General features: G+C 36.1%; 1 protein-coding gene across 1 annotated transcript in view; it reads left to right on the top strand.

Annotated features, from left to right (window-relative positions):
• LOC128011034 (leucine-rich repeat-containing G-protein coupled receptor 6) overlaps nucleotides 1-27,889 on the top strand; it is a 76,018-nt gene that overhangs the window by 18,750 nt on the left and 29,379 nt on the right. The window contains exon 2 of the mRNA XM_052593063.1: nucleotides 14,096-14,167. Within this exon, the coding sequence (XP_052449023.1) occupies nucleotides 14,096-14,167 (72 nt within the window). The remainder of the gene's footprint in view (nucleotides 1-14,095; nucleotides 14,168-27,889) is intronic.

Here is a 27,889-nt window from a genome sequence, read left to right as displayed (position 1 = left end):
TGGCAGGCTGCAGTCAACACGCAGCAAGGGCCCCGCTCTGCATAAACTCCCCTCCCACCCATCCAGGGCTCAGATCTGTAGCCAAGTGTGGTGAGTAAAGCCTGCTCAAAGCTCTCTTCCAGCAGCAGCCAGATCCGCTGGCAGGCAGGTGATAAATAGTCCCAGCGTTAATGACACTTAATGCTTGCCCAAATCCCTGCAGTAGCATCAAAGACGATAAGAGTGCCTGTGCTAATGCCACTCTATGGAAGGAAGGATTACACGGCAGAGAAAAGGAGAACGCGGTGACGAGACAACGGTGAGCGGGAAGAAAAGCGGGAGATCACAGCGACACTTAGAGCCAACAAAGGCGGCGGGAGAGGTGGAGGAATGCGTTTTTGGTGGAGGATTGGGAGGGGTTGGGTACAGGGGTCCTGGGATGGAGCAGGGGAATAAGACACTCGAAATGTCTTCATTAAAGGGAAAGTTTCGCCAAAAATTATAATTCTGTCATCAATTACTCACCTATATGTCAATTCAAACCTGTACAACTTTATTTCTATTTTTTGGAACACAAAAGCAGAAAGACTATACTGGTTTTGCTTTTCTGTAGAATAGCTTGGGGTGTCAACTGATATTTAAAAAAATAACCAAGCACCAGTAACTAACCGGTTGACTGTTCAACATAGTCGATGGCAGTATTGCACCTTAATGCTGGTTGCCATTTATCGTAAAATGGAAAAAAAAAATGTTAGAGGCGAAAGCAATACATTCTATCCACAGTCGAGTGTGGGAGTTTTTTTAGATTAAAAAAATATAAAATGCATAGAAAGACTGGTATTAGACATCTTGGTCTGAATTCATTTGTAAGTTTTTGTACATTTATGGTCACAGACACTCTCTCTGTCTCATTACACTTGGAGTTTAAGTGTGTTTCAATGGCCACAAACCAAGTTAAAGATGAATTTGACTCATTTATTCGAACATTTCTATTCATATCATGCATTTGTTATTGTGAATTATTTTGCATCTGATAATTGTGTAGTAAACAATCAGAATATTTATAAGTATCATAGAAATGCTCTCAAATTGTTTGTTGATTTCAAGTCTTGAGGAGTCAAAGGACAGCTTTGCGAGACAAAACAACTGAAATTAATTATCCACTCAATCTTTCACTCAATCGGTCTGATTCATGAATGAATCATTCCAACTGGTTTTGTGAATCAGAATCAAATCAACCACTGCGTTAAAGATCAAAAGAATGATTGATTTACAGAAGTATGATTCATTTACAAATCTGACATCGCTACTTCTCTCATGAAAGCAAGTAGAAAAAAAACATATATATATATATATATATATATATATATATATATATATATATATATATATATATATAAATATATAAATGTAAATAACAATTTGGACTGTTCTCTGACAAATATAATAGGCATGACTTCAGAAGACTTGGAATATAATGCGTAGTTTGTTTTTATGGTGGATTTGCATCCAAGATTTTATTTCATTCAATTATACTGGTATAAGACAAAACAACAACAACAGCAAAAAAAAAAGTATTTTGTGTTTATAAAGAGTTTATTTTTATGGTGAGCTTTTCTCTTCTTAATTGAGGCAGCATTATTTCCATGCCCTTGTAGACCGAAGGAAAATGAGGGAGAGAAACCGATATGGAGATTGTTTGAAGGACACAGGCACTTTAAATAGAGTCCTCATGGAGAGCACTGGCGGAGGCTTAGGTGTCACACACATTGTCTCGTTTCAGAGAGCCGCAATGTGGCAACAGCACAACTGGCAAGCGGTTCAGACAGAGTCCAGAAGTTCTTTCTTACCAAATTACAAATCAGTAAGAATCGCACATTAAATAGCAGATGAGATATTTAAACTGTCTTCTCAGATCCCAAAGACTTTGTTTTGTGGGTAAGATGATCTCTTAGAGTTCTTGAAAGAATCAGGGATGGAATTCTGTTATAATCCAGGTATTTTCATTAGATTTTGAGAACATCATTAGTCAGATATTTAGGCTCATGAACAGCTGCAGTTGGATCAGTCTGATTCATGACTGAATCATTCAGTGAATTATGATTTAACATTAATTCAACTAATTATGATTCATCTAATTTAACAGGTTCATTTGAAAGAATCAGCTTGTTCATGAAGCATATCACTCTCCTTCAAAAATGAACTTACCTAAAGTAAATTCTTTAACAAAGAAACTGTTATAAAGAAACTTTAAAATAGCTGTAAAATTACTTTTTACAAATTACTTTTTACTTTTTAAAAATTAAAGCATTGCAATATTGTTACAATAGTTACTAATTGCATTACTTTTGTGTTACATCTTTTTGTCACCTGAGCTAGGCTTTCTTATTTGTTTTTAATAACAAAAAACTGGTGCTGTCAAACAATTAATCGCTATTAATCCAAAATAAAAGTTACTGTGTGTACTGTGTATATTTATTATGTATATATAAATACAAACACATGCATCTATATATTTAGTTATGTTTATATATATTTTAAGTTTGTAAACATAAATATTTTCCAAATATATACAGTATGTGTGTGTGTATATATATATATATATATATATATATATATATATATATATATATATATATATATATATATATACTAAATAAACACAGTACATATATCACATACATACGTTAATCATGTAAACAAAAACTTTGGGATGTGATTAATTGCAATTAATTGTTTGATAGCTCTACAAAAACCCAAAAGTTATATTTTGACAACTGTAAAGGCCCTTGCAAGACGTAACAGATTTTTCTTGTAAATTTGAAAGCAATACTTTACTTTACTAGTTACTTTAAAAGGTAATCTGATTACGTTCCGATACCCTCAACATCAAATGAACAATACACATGATAGACATGATAATGTAGACCACTTGTGGCTTCAAACCAATTCTACAAAGACACTGTCATGTATGTGGGTCAAAGGCTACTAGTTATTGTATACCGAGAACAGATTTGTTGTGAATGTTTCTGTGTCTGTAGAGGAAGTAAGACTATCAGTCCACTTCCTGTGAGTATTGTCCAATGGTGTGACCTTTGACTCATGCCTTTAGTCCAAACGACGTCATCTTTTGTCTATATGCAGAAAGAGGCTGAACGAACAGAACAATGTCTGTTCTCCCTGTGTCCGTGTGGGAGGTAGATGGAATTCTGGGATATAGAGAGCCTTCTGTGTTAAAGCGCATGTTGTGTAGGCTTACCCTCTGATGCTGGTGTTTGTATCACATTTGAATTCCTCTGAATTCGGTTTGCTGTTGGTGCTTTATAATAGTGCACAAAAACATCCTCTCGGGGCCTAATTCTTTGAAAGCTGCGCAAAGCCAAGGAGGCTTTTCGTGAACTTACTCATCAGTGCATTAGAGGAAATACAACAAAGTGATGCCGAAACAACCGACAGTTATTAATCTCAAATGGCCTTAAAATGGATGGTGTCATAAAAAAAAGAAATATAATAATAACAACGTCAATCTAGATCTCAATGTAGACAGCAAGGCTTCAATGAAGATTTTGATGAACAGGAAATTTGAGCTCTATCAGTGTGTGTGTATGTGTGTGTGTGCGTGTGTGTGTGTGTGTGTGTGTGTGTGTGCTCTTGTTTTTGTGACATATCAGGACACAACTCTGTATAATGACATGGGTATGACACAGGTATTACAAGGAGAGCGTGACTTATGAGGACATAACCCATGTCCCCATTATTCAAAACGCTTATAAATCATACAGAATTAGTTTTTTTTCTTTTTAAGTAAAGATGCACAAAGTTTCCTGTGAGGGTTAGGGTTAGGTGTAGGGTTGGTGTAGGGCCATATAATATACAGTTTCTTCAGTATAAAAAACATTACACCTATGGGATGAGCGTGTGTGTGTGTGTGTGTGTGTGTGTGTGTGTGTGTGTTAAATCAAATAATAATAATAATAATAATACGTTTTATTTATATAACGCCTTTCCAGAGCTCAAGGACACTTTACAATAAACAAACAACAATAAAGGCAATTGACAAAGAGAGCAGACAGAACAACAATAGGCAAATGAGAATGCAAATACAGTAAGTGAGAATTGGCTAGATGGGGCAGCAACCAGCAAAAAAAAAAAAAAAAAAAAATGGAATTCTGGTATAATCCAGGTATTTTCATTCGATTTTGATGACATCCTAGCAATGCCCCGAGGGTAAGAGATGTATAAAGTGCAGCTTCCATGACAGATCCACAAACTAAAACATCCAATTTGGCCACCAAAACTGACTCTCTCTCTCTCTCTGCTCCTTTATAAAACATTACGCATTTGTGGTATATGGAAAATAAAGGACGTCCAATGAGAACGCATCTTTCCCTCCCTTATTCTTTCTGTCCTCATTTTCTTCCTCCCTGTCTTTTTTTTTTTTTTAGCGCTCACCTTGTGTTTTTTCACTCAGGTGAAAGAGTGTCCTCTTGTTCATTGTGTGTGAGTGAAAGGGAGGCCACTCAGAGCAACAAAAGACAGAATATGGAGCTCAGGAAGCTTGACAGTATGTTAAAGAAAAACATGTCTCTAGGAAAACAGAAGGAGGGGAAGTGAGTATTGTTTCCTCCTTCCTGTTTCATTGTGAATCTGTGTGAGGAGAATGCTAAGCCAGACTGCCTTTTCAAGACTTGAGGAAGGGCAAATATTGTTGTTCTTTTCACTGAATTTCTCTCTCAGTTTTCCACAGTTTTCCGTAAGTTCAGGTCAGGGTATCGTATGCCTTTCATTGTCGCGTTCGCCTCAGTCGATTACATAATTGACATTCACTCCAGTTTCAAGAGTTTTTCTTTTTTGGATCACTCTGCAAACATTTCCTGTTCAAATCCATTCTGGCACCTGCTTCAAAATACACCTTTTAAAATGATCAAAGCCATTTAAGCAAGCGCTCAAAATCATTCCTGTTCTCACTAGTTTTCCTGCATTTATTAGCTGATATTGATGGGAACACTTGTCAAGACTTGCCTGAGAACACAGTGACTTTTGAGATGAGGGATGTAAAAGATTTAAAGGCATAGTTCAGCCGAAAACAACAATTCTGTCAATGTTTACTAAACCTCATGTCAGTTCAAACCCATATGCTGATATTTGTTTTGGGGTAAAAAAAAAGATCCTAAAGAATCTTAATTAAATTTATGCATTTAGCACACGCCTTTATCCAAAGCGGCTTACAGTGCATTCAGGCTATCAATTTTTACCTATCATGTGTTCCCAGGGAATCGAACCCACAACCTTGCACTTGATAGCACAATGCTCTACCAATTGAGCTACAGGAACACTTAATACATCTTTGTTCACAGTTGCCACATCTGTCAAGTTACAAAATTGCAAAAAGCTCCATAAAGGTAGTTCACACAACTTGAGCGCCAAATTCAAAGTCCCACGAAGCCAAAGAACAGCTTTTTGGTAAATGATTTAAGAAGAGTTTGGCAAGAAGAAAAAAAAGTCCAGGAGAAGATAAAGCCTGCACAACCTGTGTAAGGAGAAATGAAAGCGAGCGGGTGTGAGAGAGAGACAGATATGTCTGGAGGGCCTGCTTTTCTCTTTTGGGTTTAACCGAAGAACAGCGGGACTAGAGCAGCCGTGTTAACGACAGAGAGCTGTTGACTGGGATCCAGCGCTTTGAAGAGGCCGGCAGCACCTGAGGATGGCCTGTTTGTCTTGTGGCTTTCCACCAGTGGCTCAGGATTCACAGCACTGTGTAATGTTTACCCAAACATGTCAGCTTTTAAGGTCGGAGGGTGACGACGGGGACGATTAGGTCTGCCAAGTGCATAGTGGCGAAAGTGCATAGTTTACATCATTTGGGCTCTGAACTCAAGTCTCCCTACACTCTCAAACTATATTGTTTGTATTGCAAACAAGTGAATACACTGCGATATTATATCTCATACTTAAAATCAAAGACTTTGAGTCAGTATTTATATATTGTTCTGGTGTTAATGATTTGGCAATGTTTAAAAATTGTGACTGAAAATGTGGTTGCTCACTGTTGCATATGTGGGAACGCAGGTTTGTGTCATGATTACAATCAAATCAAATAAACCTTGGTCATTGCGTTAAAGAAGTTATGAAATAAAAACTTAAAACACACCTTGTCATGATGTAAAAAAATAAATAAATAAAACATAAAAAGTAAAAGTAATGTGATTAAAAACAATACATAAATAAAATGACCATTGTTTCATGAACTAATAATAAAATAGTAAAAGTTAAAATTAAAAAACGTAAAAAATTAAAATAAAAAAAACGTAAAAATAAAATAAATGTCATACAAATGCAACAAAATAAAATATAAGCATTTCTCATTGAAGAAAGTTGAGAAAAGTAAAAATAATAATATATATATATATATATTTTTTTAACAGAACTTGGGCAAGACGCTAAAACAAAAAAAACAAATTAACTTAAAATAGGTGTGACATAAACGTGATAAAACAATCTAATAAAAAAAAAAAAAACACAAATAAACACTGAAAATAACCACTAATCATAAAGTGAGAGAAGTTAAAAATAAAATGAGATAGAAATGTAAGCAAAAAAAATCTTGGTCAGTAGATGGTAAATAAATCCTTAAAATAACCATTGAAGTGAATGAAGTAATAGAAGCAAATGAAATAAAGCATATTTACAGATGTACTAAAATACGATCCGTGGCCATGAAGCAAAAGCGATGTGCTGAAGACAGAGGTGTGATTGTGCACTCAGGCATGGAGTATTATGGCCTGGTGCTCCATTATACAAAGAGGAACCCCTATCCTCATTCTGTCTTTTAAAGGGCAACTATGATTTTTGCCTTATCACACGTTATGTTGTGAAGCTTTAACTTCAATCACTCCTTCCTCTCCAGGGTGGTCTCGTCTGAAGCTGGTGTAAATACACTTTGAGAAGCTTTGGCCCCTGACCTATAGGAAAGTGTTTGTGAGTCAGCGAGAGACAAAAAACAGGAAGCGTGCCGACAAAGCTCAGATTGTTCCAGTAGTGCTGATAAATGGCCGGCTGTCATCAAGAGGCTGAGAAAGATGGAGAATATCTCTAATGAACATTCTTGTAACACTTGCATGGGCCTTATCATCAAACAAAGCGGCACAAGCGTATCGGTCTGCTGTCCTTTGTGTGCGATGTGGGAATTGTTCGTAGGTTACAGGAAACAATTTCAGAGCAAAGTTTAAGACTGTTGTTTTGGGTACCCGGGTCTGTCTGATACGCCATTACGTCAGCTTGGAGTGAATGATGAATTGAAGCATGGCTCCGACCTCCACACTTAGTTTCACCCGAAAAGGGCTTGAGGTTTCTCACCATGGAGACTGTATCAACTTCTCCCAAACAGCCTCCTAATCTATGCATCGCTCTCACCCACTTTTCCCCTTCCCTTTCTTCTTTAAAAATATTCTTATGCTCCTCGGTAGGAATTTAGCATTTGTCAAATAAAGTTCCCAGAAGTTTCCTTGCTGTTCGCAGTGGACTCGCCCCAAAGGTTTCTACTAATGCGGCAGGTCTGACTCAGAGATTGAAGTCATCATCATCATCCAATTCATCATCATCATCATCATCTTTGTCAACTTCTGACACACCTTAATGCTTTTTTTTTTAAGCTGGAAAGTGCTGAGTGCTTTCCGTTTTTACTTCGGCTTCAGCAGTGGAGAGGATATTTGCTCGCACTGATTCTAGGCAAACTGTAGAGTAAATGGCATTACTGTAAAGGGAACAGCGTGCCATGCTTTTGATGATGAGTTGGCGTGAGGCAGGCGAGATTAAAGCATACCTGTGCCAGGGTTTGGCGGAAGGAACGAGCCCTCGAGAGCCACTTCAAAGACGGCTATTACATAGTCTCCTCTCTGTTGCTGTGCCTCGACACGACCGGCAGAGCAGTCTAGTCATGTCTTCAGCGCTGGATTCCTTCAGCACCCTGCTTTTGTCAATGTCCTAGAACTATATATATAATTTATATAGAAACCTTTATTTTCCTACAAAAAACCCAAAATGCTTCAAAAATGCTTTGAATTAACTTATTAAATATTGTAAAAAATAATACTGCATAATACTGAAGAAATACTGAAGCATGCACTTAGTACAGGATTAGGGTTTATTGCATGTACGGTAATTATGCATCGTCCTACAGTAAGTAGGTTTAACAAATAAGTGGTTATGACATAGTTTGGGGGACTTAATGCTAAAAAGGTAAACTATTTAATGTAAACAAAAAAACTAACTAATTTATACTTAGTTCTAACTTTTCTACTTTAATATGAATTCAGAATTAGTCTTTTTTCATAGTTGAAAAGTTTTACAAAGTAGCTGTTCAAAAGTTACTTTCCCAAGTACTAGGAAAATTCAAGCAATTATGTAAAAAGTCTTTCTATAATTCATTTTTGATATGCTTATTTATAATTGCTGCAAATTCTAAATCACAAGCCTTCAGTATATAATGCATCATATCTTCATGCGGCATACTGTACAACCAAAAACACTTGTTTTAAATTTAGCATTTCACGAGAGCTTACAAAGACATGTCGGCTAGTACAAACTATAATTTCTCTGTAAAAGATAAACATCTTTATTATTCAAGGGGTAAGAAAAAAATACGATTTTCCATCATCTCAACATTGTTATGTGTCATTGACACGAAGGCATTAGCAGAAAAAACTAAAACAAAATAAAAAACACTTTTGTTATCAATGCATATTCTGTTACATGAAACGATTACTGTTTTATAAAAATTTGCTATGTCTGCAGGTACAGTACATATTCCTGACTATCATTTCTTTGTAAATGATAAACATCGGAAGCATTTACAGGGTAAATGCCAGACTATGCTGGTAGAGTCAACACATGCTGTCTTTCTCTCTAGCTGGGCTTATGTCATATGTCCTTAGAGGGCTAAAAGTGCTGTTGTAACCTACACTTCACCTCTGTCCAGAGCGTTAAAGTCATGAAAACATGGCAGGGGGACACAGGTGGTCCTATTTCACTTAATCATCCACTATATATAAAGGAGTTGTTCTACAGTTGCAGTGGCAGATGCTGTCAGTCGCTTTGAAATGGCAAAAACGCAAACTGCAGCGTACACTATTTCTATACACTGAAAACATTTATTTAAATCAGTTTGCACTTTTGCAAATTCCACAAATGCACTGTCAACACTGAATAACACACTGACTTAAATGTGAAATTTTGACGGACTGAAATTGTATTTTCTAAATTTTTTGCTATGTAGTCATAGATAATTGCATTTCCTCACCGTATGAATTACACTTTTTACGAATGTTTCAAGTGAAAATGCCACTGCAGCTGTAGAATGAAGTTGAACACAAAGGCCAGAATAACATGCAAATGTATGATGAAGGGGGAGAAGCAGCAAAGAGAGGCAGCAGCTGTTTGAAACTAGTAAAGTCTTCATTGCATGTGTTGACGTTTACGAGTATCATCTTTCTGATGGCCGTGCATCAAAACCCCTACATGTGCAAACGCCGGGGGGGTGGGGGGTGAGATTGCAACACAGCCTCCATATATACCATTTCCCACAGGGTGTACTGAAGGGAGGACGGGACTGATATGAACAAACGTGCCGCATTGCCTGAACACACTTAGCAATAATTGAAATAATAATCAGGAACCATGTGTTCAGTGCCTAAACATGGTTGCCAGATATTCCCTATAATTTCAAAATATTGTGAGTATGACCTCTTGTGAACCGGTCACATCTGCCTTTCTTTAATTAAAAAACAAAAAACAAAAAAAACAATAAAGAAAATCAATATCTTCGTGATTGCAGTGGTTGGAATATGAAGCTGCATGTGCAGTGTGAAGAACATGGGTTTCTCCGTAAAGGCAGCAGGAGATCGGTTACACTTCTTGAAGACTTAAATCAACATTGCCCATTTGGCTGTAAAACAAAAGTCGTTTTCATTAATTGTAATTATTGCAATAAAAAAGCAGCATGTGTTGGTTAAGTGTGGAAAGAACTAAGGGTTGCCACATGAGGGAGTTGGTTTATATCGAAAGTTACTGTCAACAACAGTGTTATCATCATACAGTGAAACTGAAGACATAAGATACTGACTTTGCATTCTAAAGTAACAAAATTAACTAAAAAGTTAATGAAGAATTACCTAAAATAAAATAATAAACAACCAAAACAAATGATCAGTCATTCTGTTTCCAGTCTTATCTTTTTAAGACACCCCTCCAGCAGATGGCGATAAAGTTTGTGATGCAAGTAAGCATGCCGGTGATTATTTAAGTAGTGAGCAGTCTCTAATAAAAACCATCATTAGGCGATTTGTCCAGTCAGACTAATGTGTTAAGGAACAGACGGACTGAATTAATATCCACATTCACTCTCTGACAGTAGGTGGCGCTTTTAGAGCAGTAGAAATACACACACAAAAAGCTCAGCAAAACTTTTTTTCTTAACACCAATTACAAGAGTGCAGAGACAAGAGGCTGCATCTGAAAGTTAAGGGAGCTTGTTACCTCGCCAAAGCATTCTTCGGTTTTTACACATTATGTGAGGATCCACGCACATTGCGAGTGATGCAAATATCATCACCAGAATAGTATGTACAGTATATATTTAGCTTAAAAGAGTACAAAGACATTTTTATCGGTCATAACTTCTGGAGAAAAATAGAGCAGATGCTAGAAAAAGATGACGCTATTTAGAGTGCATGTATCGACCACCTGCATTCATGCACGCTATCACATAGAATAGATTTTGAAAGGCTGTTAAAATTTCAAAAGAAAATGCTTAGCGCCCTGAATTTTTACACTGAACATCCTGAGTTGGTGTGAAGAGACGTTCACATTCCTAACCTAGCCAGCTTTTAGCTAGCTAGAAAACTACGCAAAATAGAGCTTTTAGTAGACATCAACAGATTGATATTTTTTACATTTAATATTGCTATTCACACCAAGAAAATTAGCAAGCATTTTCTTCAGTTGCGCTTAAGCTCTTTGAAGCAGGATGGATTATAATTGGCTGGAGGGCTGGGCTTATACTGTACCTAAAATGTGAGATGTCTTAGTATATCTTTAAAAAATTTGATGATAATCTTTACACGTATGTAACATTAGTAACTCGTTTACAATTACTTTGTGTGCTACTCGTCAGATATAAAGGAGGAGAAAAATTGCCTATATGTGCATTTTTTTTTGCATATTAATCAATTTTCGACAATATTTGATAGTGAAATTCTGTAATTTTATATCACATATTCAATCATCACGATAATATTGCTAATACTCTATATATTGTCCAGCGCTAATTGACTGTTGGTGTTTTTTATTATAAAAATCCTTAAGAAATCATTGTGAAAGTGATTGCAATGATTTTATAATTTCAGTGTGGACTCTGCTAGTTTTTTACATTTTGAATGATTTTTACTACATATATGTGAAAATTTTATCTTTATTATTATTTTTATAGTTATAGTTCTTGATGTGAAAGGGCCTTTATTGATATTTATTCTAGTGCACAGAATATGCTGATATTTTGCAGGTGTGAGACGTGTTTCACACAGCTATAATTTTTTTTATGATACAGATTCAGTATACCGTTAGCCCTGCTGTAAGCTAGCCGTCGACACCTCGATAGCAAACGCTCATTAAGCCATAAATAACAGCTCATGTGTGCGATATATTGGGAGTCGTTCAAAACCCAAATATTCTCTCCGGTTTAACAGGTTTGTGTTGACTGCATTCCATGCCACCATGTCAGTGGAAAACAGCGGTGGTCAGGTCAACTCAATCTATTTCTTTTTCTGAGTGAAATTTTCCAGGCCTCATCTACAGCAAATTAGCTTTTCACCTTGTCATGGCTGACACGCTGACAAAACAAATAAATAGCTAAGTATCAAAGTCTCTGTGATGAATATTTTCAGACTTTTCAGTTTATCTTCTCAAGCCTGGTGGTCTACGGTTATGAGACGCTGCCCTTTTGGCTGTTCCAGACCTCCAGGGACAACAAATGAAGTAATGTTGCAGTTTGGTTGCATCAATGTCGACTCGACATTGCCTAGACGAAAACCTTGCTAAAAATGCCCAAGGACTTTGCAGTAAAACCACTTTAGCCCATTCTTGATTCATCTTGCAGCACTGTTACACTTCTGGAGTGACACGACCCTCGGTTTGAATAATTTATTTCACCTGTAGGTTGAGTAACACTACCGAGATCCATCAGTCTGTATCCGAAAGCTGAAAAACGCTGCCTTCGCAAATATAGCTGTGTATGGTATCCCTCAGTCTTGTGTGTGTGTGTGTGTGTGTGTGTGTGCGGTTGGTGGAAAGAATAATAACGGCGCCTGACAGAGCTACTAAAATAAGTGAATGATTTTAATTGTGTAGTTTTCTTCAACTTATGAATAATTTGTCATGGGGAATAAGCACTGTAGTTATTGAATATTTGCTTGGTTATGTCTAAAGTGCATGTGAATTCATTCTAGTTTGTCAGACAGAATATTTAAGTATTCATTTAGGGGTAGATAATGTACTCTCTGAATTACAAGCTAAAAGGAAGCAGATGGGAGAAAAAAAGAATAAAAATAGCTGTTAAATATATACTAGAATACATGGTCCGTTAAGATTACACAGCTACTTTGACATTGATGGATTTTTGCCTTAAACTACTAAAGATGTTTTTGGTTATTAAAATAAAGCTGAAATAATTGAACATATATATTAGATGAAAAATTTACACTTTAAACTGTGATCTTGTCAAATCACTGATTTTTTTTTAAGATTAAGTACTAAAACGGTTTATATATATAAACCGATAACAAAAGCTAATTCATAATACTATAGCACTCAGATAGCACTATATCTACTTTATATCTAAATTTTGACAACCATCACAGGTCAAAGGTCATTTAAGATTTCAGATCACACTGATGGGTAAAATATGAGAGTGAAAATAAAGATATATGCCTGACCCCGAAATGAAGCGAAAAATATTGATGATCAGGAAGTTTTGATTCGACTGAAGGCAGAAACATCTGGAACACAACTGCACACACATTTACTACAAACCAGAGAGGAAATTACATCTGTCGAACAATCATTCAGAGTGGAAAGTTTTTCTTCTTTTATTGTTTTTTTTTCTTCTTCTTCCTCTCTGATGGATGGTAAAATGTGCAGGTGTGGGTTTTCTTTGATACGAGTGTCCACATGTTTCATTCAGAGGGTTCTTGGCTGCCTTGGGAAGAAACTGTCAAAGCTCACTTTTCAGAGCTTGTCCAGGTCTCTGACTCAAGGTGTTGTCTAGATCAGACAGGGTTTATAATCAACACTATTGATTAGACAATACTGGCACAGCTGAAGTAACAATCACATACAAACCCTGCATCCCATTCACTCATTGAACTGGAAATTGAGAGAGGCATCCATGATAATAATAATAAAAAGCACAAGGCCAGATTTCACGTGTCATAATCAAGGGTCATATCGTTGATGTGTTTTTGAAGCCAGCCAACCGTTTCATTTTCATTTGAAATGTGAGATCTACTGTGCTGGATTACTTAGAATTACTCTCGTATAATCAATAATGTGCAGATTTTCATCTTGTTTGCGTTTAAAGCTTAATGAATATCGTACTGGTGATCATTGATCATGAGCGTGTGTCTAAAGCTCCAGCTATTACAGGAAAGGTCAAATATGTGACCCTGGAGCCATGATGGTAAATTAATGAACTCATAAACTAATCAAGCATAAACTCATAAACTCAATATCACTGTATTTCTCTGCAGCATGCAGACCTTAATTAAACAAATCAGCGGCTTTCAACTGTTCCAGAATGAGTCACGGTTCTGGTCTGATTAGCAGGGGGAAACAATGCTAAATAAGTAATAAAATGCTAACTATATGAACTTTTATATGAAAATATTTTCACGAATCATTCACATAACACATACTTGTTTTTATTTTCCTTTATTTGGTCTAATTTTACATATTTCAACATCGATTATGTTTCTTAATGTATGTTTCTTGATTTCTGAAGGAGACACTGATATGATTGTCATTGCCATTGACCTCTCGGTTTCTTTCTCTTTTCTTCTGCTTTTAGGGATCTCAGTATGAACAACATCAGTGAGATTCAGCCCAACGCTTTCCACAACCTGCACTTCCTCAGTGAACTGTAAGTACATTTGAAGGGCATTTAAACCTGCTCCTCATGTATTGAGCTGCGTTCACCTCTGTGGTGTGACAAAACGCTGTATACAAAAGATCCAGTTGATGAGTGGTTATTTATGTGAAGTGGTTCAGTGAAGGTTAAGTTGGAGACTGACGTAATTCCAGATGTGTTATACAAGACCTAGGTAGAAGTGTACCATAAAATCAGGAATAAACAAATAAATGAAATCACCAGCTCTGCTGATAATGACCTTAACATGCCTTGTGTGTAGTTGACGTAGTTGATTCATTTTTATAAATATAAATATAAAATAATAAATATAAAAAATAAAATCTATACATTTATTACCATATGCTTTTATCAACATGAAATTGAATATATTCAATAGAATCAAATATGTTATTATTATTATTATTATTATTATTATTATAATTATTATTATTTTAATTATTATTATTATTATTACTATTAAATTAACCCGATCTAACATGAACTAAAAATGCACGTTTGCATTTTTATTAACTAAACTCAACAAACATTAATGAATACTGTAAAAAATGCATTGCTCATTGTTAGTTATTGCATTAATTTAAAGTGCTACTTGAAATAGCATTTATTTTTTATTTTAGGTTTTAAATAATAATAAAACAAAATCTTATTTTTGTTATTTTAATAAAAACAGCTAAACTTGTTCAAATTATTAATCGTAATGTACTGGGGATTAAATAATTTAAATATTTCTTTATTTCTTGTCCCATTATTACTTATTATTTTTTGTATTTTGTTAAACTTTTTAATTATTTTGCTTCTCAATATTTTTAGATTTTTTTTAACCAGATAATAAGACAAGCAAGATTTTTTTTAAATGTAGTTATTAATGAGTTTATATGAATGCATAAATTAAAACAATAAATAAATAAATAATAATAATAAAACATTGAAAAAAAAAAAACCACTAAAAATTGTGTCAGTTGTAATATAGCATGTTACACTCCAGGAAACCAATTTATATTAGGTCTTTATTATACCAATATTTAAATTTAGGTGAAAATGTACACATTTCAGTTTCCTATGTCACGTTTCTGAGACTGATTTATGCAACACTGCATGTGTCAGACACAAATGTTTTGTTCAAAGCTCAAAGACGTACAGAGATGCTTCAACAGAGCCACATAAAAGATCAAACATATTTTACACCAACATCTAGCATGTACACACTCTGTCTAGACATTTACATGTCAGCCATCAATCAAAAGAAGTTGAAGGCTAAAGCATATAGCATGTCTGCTCACACTTTTCCCCCTGAAGGACCAATTAGCTCAGGTGAGACCTAGCGTAACCCCTCAGAGAGTCTCTGGAGAGCGTTGAGATTGAAATGAAAAGCACCTGGCGGCTGTGGAGGCTCACACATGGTGCCGCCGGCAGCAGCAGCACGGCTGGGGAACAGCTGGGACTCTCGGACACCTGACTGACACAAACAGGATGGATTGGGATTTGGGAATGGCCAGAGCTGTCAGAAAGTGTTGGGGGACGTGCAGACGGCAGGAGGGCTGCAGGAAATGTAACGTTTTAGTAGGAGTCAATATTTATGGCGTGGCTGTCAAAGAAAACAGCAATTCCTCATTCCATTTCACTGAATTAGTCCTCACTTCCCTGGGAATGGTGTGCTGTTGCTACATTTCAAACAACAGGGTGAAGTGGGGGAAATGTCCAAGCTTCAACAAAATAGCAAAGATGAAGCTGTTCTGTACCTCCTGAAAACTAACTAACTGTTCAACTAACAATCACAATGTCTTGCAACATACAGTATCATATTTGATCTCCATTAAGATAAGATAAGAAAATACTTGAAATAAAATAAATGTTAATTTTAATAAAATAAATGTTAAAAAAACTTTAAACAAATTATTTCTACTAATATCCAAGGCAATATTTCTCATATAGATTAACTTACTATATCATATGTATTCACTACACTAGATGTACTAAAATAACTAAAACATACTGTATATATATATATATATATATATATATATATATATATATATATATATATATATATATATATATATATATATATATATATACAGCAAAACAACTAATACTTTACCTTCAACTAACATTAACATGAAAATTGTGTATTTAATGAAATGTGTATATATAAAATGTTTGAAATATATTTAAATAAATACAATTTAATAATGCAGTTAAATTATATTTTAATATAGTTTGATGCAGCATATCATATTATTGATATAGGATTATATTTATTGTTAATTTGTGATTGCTTTGGCACAAACCTAGAATATACCATTCTCTCCTAACCTTTAATTGGATTAAAGAGCCTAAATTTTCACAATTTCTTATGATGATGAGCAAAACATAATTGGACTTTTGCAAACCCTGAAAAAAAAAAAAAGATTCTGCACTTCTTCATTATCTGAAATTAAGATATTATATGAATGCACACATCATTACACATAATGCATAATAACAACTATTAATATATAAAGTGTTGACAAAAAAAATTGTGTCGTTAAAATATGATTTTAATGCCCCAAGCGCTGCTCGGCTTACAGTCTGGAACCCTAGTAATGTAGTACCTCTTAAAAAATCATATTTTTTATTTTGTCTGTAGTTGTTAAGGAATATAATGGGCTTCTTTGTTTCTATTCAATAACTGCATTATGAATAGCAAGAAACTCCTCGAGACAGTTTGTCTGAAAACACATTACAGTGATATTAGTGGGAGATAAATGTCATGCTTTGAAGTGCTGCTGGGAATGATGAATTTGTGTGTTTTCACCCTTTCTGGTACTCGTTTACACCCCTAGGCACTGCAGTTTGCACAGCGTAATTTCACGAGTCTAAATTACAATTTTGAGGATCATCTGTAAAGTTCTTTGCCCTGGGGTCAACAGCGGGCTCTTTGGGACGTTTCCCATTTTCTTTTAGTCTCTGTTACACCTTAAGCTGCCTACCAAACGTGAATGATTAATTGGAACAATCAGATGTGATAAAATGTATGAGAGAGCACAGACAAATCTTTAGGTTTATTGTCCAGAGAGGTGGATTTGACCTGACCCAACCACTATCACTCCACATCCTGTGTTTGAGTTATGCGGCGTGTGTCTACTTCAATCAGAACTGAGACTGAGCCATCAATATCTGCTTGTTCACTTCTGTAACACTATAACCCACTGAAGTCCCTCAGCATTACATAAACTACTCCCATGACCTGCGGCTGTCAGATTCTGGCTGCTGTCCTATCAACTCCAAGGTCATCTGTGAGTGTGGAAGGGGGAAGAGGAAGTCTTGTTGTGCGCCTTTGGGACAGATGAAATGCAATCTGAGCCGAGTATGTCCTTCTACTTCCCAAATCCCACCTTTTTACTTCAGCTCTACCTCGCATTCTTCAGAGCTGATGATTTTCTGAGCTCACACAAGAACTCTCATCCAAAAGCTACTTTGTTCTGTCTATATACTGTAGCAAATCTAAACTAAATAGAAATGATTTCGTACTCTGCACACCACTCAACACACACTCCCACAGTTAAATCCAACAGAATTTGACTAATGGCTTGACTCTAATAAAGCTAAAAAGTCCATAAACACACACAAGTATTAGGCAGAACTTTATATAAATAGTACAATTATTTCATTAGATTTAACTGCTTTCTTCAATAATAACCAGTAATTAGTGATATCTGTCTTTTTGGTATCTCAAATAAAATAATTTATGCAGTGCATTATGGGATTGATTGCCCCCCTAAACTATACAGTGCGGCATTAAACTTTGGCCAAAATGTAATTTTATTGGACATGTTATTGTTTTGTAATTGCAATTAAATGAAAATTTATTTTAGTTTAAATTGATATGAAATGCAGTTAGCTAAACTTTAAGTAAGACCCAAATACATCTTTACATGTAATTTTATATTTCTATTTTCTTTGAAAGGTGGTTTAAGTGCAATGCTGAATGTACTGACAAGCATTTATGGTTTTGTACACCTAATTTCAATAAGAATATGTCTGTATTTGATATAAATATATTAATTACACATTTGTAATGATGAAGTTGCAGTTGAAACCATTTAAAATATAGTTGCTCAAGTTTTGTTAAGAAACAGAAGAAGTACTTTTTTAGACTTATTTGAAGTAGTTTTAGATTCCAGACGAGACCAAAGAAAACTTTAAATATGTATCATTTTTGTATCGAGTTTGTATAAAAGAGCACAAAGATCAGAAGGCTTGAGAAAACAGGAGGATTGGTGAGAAGCAAATTCCAGGCCTTCAGTATTTTTAGTATTTGTTTATGTATCTTTCTTGTTAAGTGTAACCTAGATTAAAGAAATGCTACATACTTTTCATATAAACCTAACCATGATTTGCCCTGATGTCAAAAATACAAACATACTGCTGACTAAACTGGCCTCCCAGCAAGTCGTTCAGCTGGTTTTTCAGCCTGAATAGCTGAAAAGCATCCAAAACCCCTGTAAAACCATCAAAACAGGCCAGCATAACCAGTTGGAAGTCCAGCTAAACTTCATTGGCTTGCTGCAGTCAAGCGCAAGCTTCTTTCCCAGGCTCGGGCAGTAAGTGACCTTTCAGCACCTTTAAGAAGGGAACACTCCCATGCTAAAGACCTGGAATTCCTGTCTCACACTCGTCCTCCTGTGTTCAATCTTCTGATCTTCCTCATCCTGTGTGAGACACAAGGCCATGGCCAGCTCCCCTCTCCCACCTTTCACTCTGTTTCCGTAATGGCTCTCAGCTGAAATCACAGTTCATGGCTCCTTCGTCATCAACCAAACAAACCGCGGCCAGATTGCTCTGTTTCTTTATTATTGCAAGCTGATGCTGAGCCATTAGAGGGCTAAAGGTACCTCCATCTCAAAGGACAAGCCCTGTCACTGCTGATGGGGTTTAATGGGTGCATTGTTGCCCCATTCGAAAAAGGTTAATCCCTCATGTGTATAGGCCATTAATCAGCTGCTCTGACGGCATTACGGCTGACTGGAAATACTGCTGGTGTTTGCTTTACTAATTGCGATTTGTAGCGAGCAAGAAGCTCTCATGTTCTATCAATTGAAGTTTAACTGGATATACTGTCAAAGGATGTTTCCTGGTAGGGTTAGTACAAATTAATAAGAAACATTCATTCACTCATGTATGTCCAGCTTTTAGACTGGTGGTGAAGTTGAAGAACAAACTAGTATAACATCATCAAAATCGAGCCAAAGCAAAGTTTGTTTGTAGTTCATTTAGACTAAACTTTCCCGGAAAAGTTTGCTCCAGATGCTAAACACCTTTGAACTACCATTGGTCTTTGACGATGATGTAATAGGTAGGTGTGGCTCTGTGGCTCCACCTTCTTTGAAGCAGAAGGTTTATTTCTTCTGTTCTATCAGTCGAGGTCAAATGCGAGATGCTTCATAGTAGAAACTGAAGTAAAAAGTTCAACTTAAAATGACACTGACAGTGATATTTCATGTTTAATACCGTAAAGCTGCTTGCTTTAAAGCAATCTATTGCATAAAGTGGCATATAAATAAACGTGACATGACTTGATCTTGAGATTGTAGATCTGGTGCAAACATATCCGCATCGCTATAATCCGATGCTTTCTTAACTGCTGTTTTCTCACCTCAGTTATCTTTGTCGTGTTAATTTTGTTATTCAAAGGAAAGGGTATACATATATATATAGGGTTATATATAGGTACTTATGTCTTTCGGCAGCATGTTCAGCGTGAGGATGTTTGCTAACACTACACTGCTGCTCAGGTATTTCAAACTTCTTTTCTATCCTATAGCGGTGAACGAAAAACACTTTGCCCCAAGAATATTGGGGCCTTAAAAGTGAACACCTGGCTTTGAACGGCACCCTGGTGATGTGAGACCCTCAGAGCCTAATCCAGCATAGGACTTACATTATGAAACAAGGCTGGAGCGCACCAGGCCGTGATGACCCTTAAGCCCCTCTCTCGCCAGCCCACTCAGACCGTTTACCCAACTAAGCCTCAGCATCTGATGTTTTCATTGTAGATGCTTGTGCAAATCAACCGAAATGTGATGAATACTGCTCTTTCTCTCTACCTCTCCTCAGTTCTCTGGGGCCAAATTTGGAGATGAAAGCCTTGAAAGGTATCATATGAGGAAAAAGACCAGCTGCAATTTCAATGTAACCCCCTAAACAGACTCAACCCTGCTTTGGTCCCCATCTCCGATTTTATGTCAGGAAGCCAAAAAAACAAAATATAGAGCTCATGTCTCTGGCAGGCTTCAGCCCTGGAGGAGTGCAAAAGGTTTTGTTGGTCTCTACTGTCCACTTTCATGTCGTAACATTTTATGAGACATACTTGTTGCTTTGTGTTGCCTCCAGTGAGGACGTGACTGCCATGGAGAGGACTTTAATGGTGTTTTGACCCTTTTGAGGACAGAATAACAATGAAGCATGAATGAAAACACTAATACATGGACACAGACAGACAAATATAGATAAATAAAAACAGAGATGGATGAAAAGAATAGATAAATGGACATAAGGACAAAGAAAGACAGATAAAAACAGTGAGACAGGAATACAGACAGACAGAGATGAAATCGCTAGACAGACAGACAGACAAGACAGAATAAGTCCTGAGAGTTTTGTTTTGATTTTTGGTGATTTTCATGTGGAACAGCAATAAACAGAAAAGCCTAAACTTGGCTTCATCAGTGACGGAACAACCTTCGTGAGGACACAAACAGTAGTACAACTGTGCTACGAGTGGAGAAATCATTGGTACATCATAGTTTACTATACAAGGGGAGGTAAATGACGGTGTAGCTTAATTGTCCAAGAAATACAGAGGGGTCCTCAGCAAATTTACTAAACACAAACCACAGTAAAAACACACAAATCACTTCTTGACAATGTTTGGAATTCACATCTGTTTGGTGTATGTTTATACATGTAATTTGTGTATTTTCACACAAAAAATTGTGTTTACATTTCAGCTGCAGTGAAAATCTAGGTAACGAGAAACAGTTTGAGATGGATAAATCTTTTTCAGAACTCTGGTATGTGTGTAGAGGATGGCAGATTTGATTTTAAAGGGATAGTTCACCCAAAAATAAATGACTGTTGTGTCATCATTTACTCACCCTCATGTCATTCCATACCTGTATGACTGATATTCTTCTGTGGAAGTCAATAGATAACGAAACGCTTTGGTTACCCACATTCTTCAAAATATCTTCTTTTGCACTATGCAGAAGATATAAATGCACACAGGTTCAAAATAAAGACAACTGAATTTTAATAAAAATAAAAAAAATAAAAAGATCTCAATATGAAGCTTCCATGCTGTGGTTTAATCTACATTTGCAAAAATAACAATTCCAAATACAGCTTTGTTAGAAAAGTCATACAGCTATAAATCTGTCAAAATCTACAAGCCAAAATTGTAATCTTCATAAAAGCTGTTTACATTACACATTTACACAAATTGGCCTTGTGGGCAGGAAAATCCCTCCTTTCTCTTTAAGGATGCAGTCATGTGAACTGAAGGAGGTGGTGGTGAATCATTTTGATTGACGCCTGTCAGTGCAGGTGACAGCACTGGAGTCACCTACCGCAGAGTGCTGGATGCTTTCCCCCGCTCTGTCCTGCCATAATAAACCAGAACCCGACCGGCAGCCCCACTCATATGGAGCAAATTACACAGCCTGTGTTGCTATATCCATCAAACACATCCCCCAACACACACGCACACGCACATGCACGGACTCAGAGTAGTAATTTGTAACATGTCTTGTTCAATGTGACGGTCGTCAGATCAATGTGAAGTAATCACAGAGATGAGCTGTACACTCCACACACACTTCCAGTATGAAAACAGAGAACCACACACAGAGAAATAAGCTGTCTTCACATCAGAGGAAGCTTCTGCCAAGCAGATGAGCAAATACAGACGCGCGATAATATATATATATATATATATATATATATATATATATATATATATATATATATATATATTCAGCATAAAGGCCGTTGACACAAAGTTAAAATAACACCTTGCGCAAAACGCAAAAAAATTAACATGACACTGTCTGGTTTACACGCCAGTAAGATAAACAGCGAGCTGCCACAAAATAAATCATAGTCCTGCTATTAGCTGGAAAGTATAACTGCAGAAACCCTTTAAAGTGAATGGTAGATCTCCTTACACACATCAAACGAAAACTTCTTATGAATATAAATAGGTCCTTTAAAAACACACCTAGCAGACACGCAGAATGAAGCATGTTGTGGCAGAGCTCGGCGGAGCGCCAGGACTGACACTACTGTATTAAGATATCTTACACCCAAGACTACCAGGATATTACTTGTTTCCACTTGTTTCCATCTTTTTTTAACAATTAATTTTATTTTTTTTTTTTCCTTAATTTTAAATCTATTTATGAAGAATCATTTATAATGGCCAACATAACCAGAGCAGGTGGAACTTGTTTCTTTAAATTTCACATAATAGCTCCATAGAAAGATGCCAGGAACTTATTACTGTAGCCAGATGCTTACTCTAAGTGACTTGCAATGCATTCATGGTACATGAATTTTAACACTCAGGCTCAAATGGAAAAACGCACATGTGGCAACATTTCTGCAAAATGAAAAGTGTGAAACTGCAAGTGTTTCTTGACACTTTCAAAGTGAAATGTCCAGTCAGTAGCACTAAAACCACTTTTTCTGAAACAGATCAACGTGAATCTTACTTTTCAATGTTATGGCGAAATGTCCAATAACGTTGACAAAGAATGTAAAACCTAAACAAAACCCTAAACTGAAACTAACGATAGTGTCTAAATAGCAAACAAGACATAAAAACACATTTTCTGAAGTAACTTTAATTATGATTTCAACATGCTTCTACATGCCTTTGACTCGTGTTTAACAGGACTCATACTCAAGCAATGAGGTGCTGTACCAGGTGCGCTACCGAGCAGGTCTACTACATCAAAAAAGCCATATAATGGAATTAAGTATGTGATAAAAATGTCAAAATGTATTAGTGTAGTATTGCAAACATGTTTTAAGGACATTACATACCATTGTGGACAGAACTGCACAAAACAAGTATTTAAATGTAAATCTTCCCATTGCAGTCATCATTTGTAAAAATTTGTTTTTGGATTTTTGCAGCAGTGTACATAGATGCTTTTTCTGTGTTGCTGTTTTATCAATTGACTGATTATGGGTGATTTAAAACCCAATTTTTTTTTTTTTTTGCATCTTACACCAATATTTTAATTAAAGGAATATGATGAAATGTGCACAATATCAGACATTTGAACACACATTTAGTATTACTGTTATGTTTCTGACACAATAATGGCAAGTAGCACATTATCATTAATAAGATCCCTTCTCTTGCCTGTTGGTTACTAATACTAACCATATTGACGAGTGTTTAAATGTATCTCTATGGTCACTGTGCAGTTCAAGCTAAATAAATAACTAGATTGGAGGTTGCCACCCACCTGCTTTTGTAGATGATCTCCCGGGGTGCACCACTCCCCTTTCCTCTCTTTTAATTCCCTTCATTTTTAATCTTTCATTGATATTTAATCCCTGTCATTAAGCATTCATTTAACACTCGCGAGTGAAGTGTGATTAGGCCATCTTTAGAGTTCTGGGTTTGTCTTATATCCTGTAATTAATGAAGGATAAATGCAGTGACTGCAGACTGGAGGACAGAGAAGCTTACAGACATCAGAATAAAAGCTTCCATCTGCTTTAACGACTAAATAATATGACTTAATATCAGACTGTACTGTATCCTCTCCTGTACCTGGCGCCTTCCACTGTACCGCAATGACGGGGCCTCATTTTCGGTTCACACATCACAGTGACTTTTCCGAAAATCTGAATCTGAGAAATATGGTTGTACAATTATTTTTAGAGTTTTACTGGATCAGGCAGATCAAAAGGGCCCTTGTTTGAGTTTGTCAGGCTTTAATTTGTGATTTAACCAAAAACATTGGGAAAGAGTATAGAAACTTGCTGTGAGATAAAAATCTTACTTTCATTTTTGTGGTCTAGCTGTAAGCCAATAGTAGCTTTAAGTCATGCACTGTTTGCAAAGCTTGCCTCTGAAGTCACACGCCGTCAACCTTAAAGGGGTCGTATCATAAGCAATCAAATTTTCCTCGATCTTTTGAGATAAAAAGGCTTGTACTATGAAAACATACCCTAACTTTCAAAACGTCTATGATGTCAGATGCTTGACACAGGATGGTCCACGTTTACACGTCATTGATGTCTATTAGATGGTCAGAAACTTAAGTCACACAGTCATAAAGGAAAATGACAGAACAAGTAGAACAGGTGGTATTTGTCAACTAAACAATGACTAGGAATGTGGTCTAAGACATTCATTATTCAGAAAGGCATGAATATGACTGTAAAATGAATAAAGAATTATTCCAAATAATAGAACAAATAAATTGTTAGATAAGCATGAAATTAGGGGTGCATCTCATCTAAAAGAGATGTACTGTGAAAATTCTGAATTGTGAGATCCTAACTCAAAACTGCAATATATTCACTTGGAATTGCGAGAAATTGTGAGATTAAAAAAAAAAAAAAATCATTTAACCTTATATTTTATTCTGTGGTGGAAATGGGCTTCTATCCAATTATATAATCTGCAAACACTAATGCATGTATCTTATAAACTGTATTGAAAGTTTCAATCTCAGATATAGAAACTTGCAGGAGATACAGGTACATAAAATATGACTACTGCATTTGTATAATGTATCTAATATATACAGGTGCATCTCAATAAAGTAGAATGTCATTGAAAAGTTAATTTATTTCAGTAATTCAACTCAAATTGTGAAACTTGTGTATTAAATAAATTCAACGTACACAGACTGAAGTAGTTTAAGTCTTCGGTTCTTTTAATTGTAATGATTTTGGCTCACATTAAACAAAACCCCACCAATTCACTATCTCAAAAAATTAGATTACTTCATAGGGGCATAACCAAATTATTTTATTTTATTTTTATTTTCACTTTTTTTGTGAATTGTTGGCCTTCTGGAAAGTATGTTCAATTACTGTACATGAACTCAATACTTGGTAGGGACTCATTTCGCTTTAATTACTGCCTCAATTCAGCATGGCATGGAGGTGATCAGTTTGTGGCACTACTGAGGTGGTCTGGAAGCCCAGGTTTCTTCCTTCAGCTCATCTGAATTTTTTGGTCTCTTTGTTTCTCATTTTCATTGACAATAGCCCATAGATTCTCAATGGGGTTGAGGTCTGGTGAGTTTGCTGGCCAGTCAAGCACACCAACACCATGGTCATTTAACAAACTTTTGGTGCTTTTGGCAGTGTGGACAGGTGCCAAATCCTGCTGGAAAATGAAATCAGCATCTTCAAAAAGCTGGTCAGCAGAAGGAAGCATGAAGTGACTTTGGTTTTCAAAAAACACAATGGAAAAACACCAGTAGATGACATTGCACCCCAAATCATCACAGACTGTGGAAACTCAACACTGGACTTCAAGCAACTTGGGCTATGAGATTCTCCAGCCTTCCTCCAGACTCTAGGACCTTGGTTTCCAAATGAAATACAAAACTTGCTCTCATCTGAAAACAGGACTTTGGACCACTGGGCAACAGTCCAGTTCTTCTTCTCCGTAGCCCAGGTAAGACACCTCTGACATTGTCTGTGGTTCAGGAGTGGCTTAACAAGAGGAATACAACAACTGTAGTCAAATTTCTTGACCCCAGCCTCAGTCCATTCCTTGTGAAGTTCACTCAAATTATTGAATCAATTTTGCTTGACAATCCTCATAAGCCTGCGGTTCTCTCGGTTGGTTGTGCACTCTTTTTCCTTCCACTCAACTTTCTGTTAACATGCTTGGATACAGCACTCTGTGAACAGCCAGCTTCTTGGGCAATTAATGTTTGTGGCTTACCCTCTTTGTGAAGGGTGTCAATGATTGGCTTCTGGGCAACTGTCAGATCAGCAGTCTTCCCCATGATTGTGTAGCCTAGTGAACCAAACTGAGAGACCATTTTGAAGGCTCAGGGAATCTTTGCGGGTGTTTAGAGTTGATTAGCTGATTGGCATGTCACCATATTTCTAACTTGCTGAGAAAGTGAATTGGTGGGGTTTTGTTAAATGTGAGCCAAAATCTACTAGTCTATGTACATTGAATTTATTTAATACACAAGTTTCAAAATTTGATTTGAATTACTGAAATAAATGAACTTTTCCACGACATTCTAATATATTGAGATGGACCTGTATGTATATGAAAAAGTAAAATAAGATTTTTGACACACATAAAACCCTTAAAATTAAAGCTTTAATTATTAAAAGGTGATGTGATGACTTCTTTAAAGAATGTCCACAAGACAAATTTGGATCTATGTTTCACTTCAAATATAATCTCGTTTCTTCTGTAGATATTGTCAGAACAATATATCAGCAAATCGAGTGCTCTGTGCAGATGTCTTTCATCAGACAGTAGTCTGATATTACAGTCACAATGTCAGACTCAGATAAACTCACTTAGATTAGCACCTACGTAAAAACCCACACCCTATGCATGTGTTTGCAGATAACCTCTTCTCCTTTCTTTTCTCTTCTCACATCTTTTCGTTACCAAAGATAATGCCACCTGGAAAGATTGGATGTCGAAATGCATCCAATCAACGCTTTTCACAGCAACCCTCATTTTGGTTCTCTGAAGTAACCAAAACATGGTAACATACTGCATTTAGTCAAAGTGATGTTCATTGTACCATGACTTCAGCTGTCTGGATATCTCTGACACTTCATGTCAGATTAGACAATGTTTTTTGATCTCCTCACGGATTCTTTCTATTTTAGAATTTTAAGTATTTTAGTATGTTACTAGTCAACACCACTAGTTTGTAGTGTAGCCAACTACAGTCATAAACAACTTTTCAAAGTAGCTTCCACAACACTGGCTTGTGAAATCAAAGCTAGGACAAATGGAATCAGTCTTAAATCTTAAATAGTCTGTTTTTCTGAAATGTACATTTTTGGTTAGTCTTATCAGATATGTGTAACAGCAAAGACATATTACAGGAATTTTTTATTTTATTTTCTTCTTTTTTTTTAATCTGCCTTCTCACACAAGTGCCCACATGGGACAGGGATCACTGTGATAAAGATCTGTGTAAATGCCATAAAATCAATCCAATATTTTTACAAGAGAATCAAAAGGGGCTGCGCGCAGAGTTTATAGTGATGATGATGATGATGAATACATATTCGAGAAGAAAGGGTCACTTTCAGGGAGCTGGCGAGAGTTTGGATTTCAAAGCCAGAGGAAGTGCTGTCACAATGTGTACATTTTTCCATTTGCAGATCCTCCTCAGGCCAGGATCCAATCAAAAATGATTTAGCTATAGAAACGTTTTTCCATCGTGCTGTGAAATTGATATCGCATTAAACTGTATTGCAAATAATATGACCCCGTTCTTAGGCTTTTAGAGCCAATGATATTTTCACCAGTCAGAGAATTCTTTAGATTCAATTGTTCAATAATACAATACATATGTGGTTTAAGCAATTTGTTCAAGTAATCAGCGTTTGTGCAGGTTTATGTTTGCCATTGTTTTGCAGCATACTTGTGGTAATTGCAAAAATAAATAATTTAATTGGTAGACAATGAAAGTGAGCTCTTTAAAA

This window comes from Carassius gibelio, chromosome B23 (assembly GCF_023724105.1).
Source record: "Carassius gibelio isolate Cgi1373 ecotype wild population from Czech Republic chromosome B23, carGib1.2-hapl.c, whole genome shotgun sequence".
Lineage (NCBI taxonomy): Eukaryota > Metazoa > Chordata > Actinopteri > Cypriniformes > Cyprinidae > Carassius > Carassius gibelio.
This window is presented reverse-complemented; position numbering and strand designations above follow the sequence as displayed.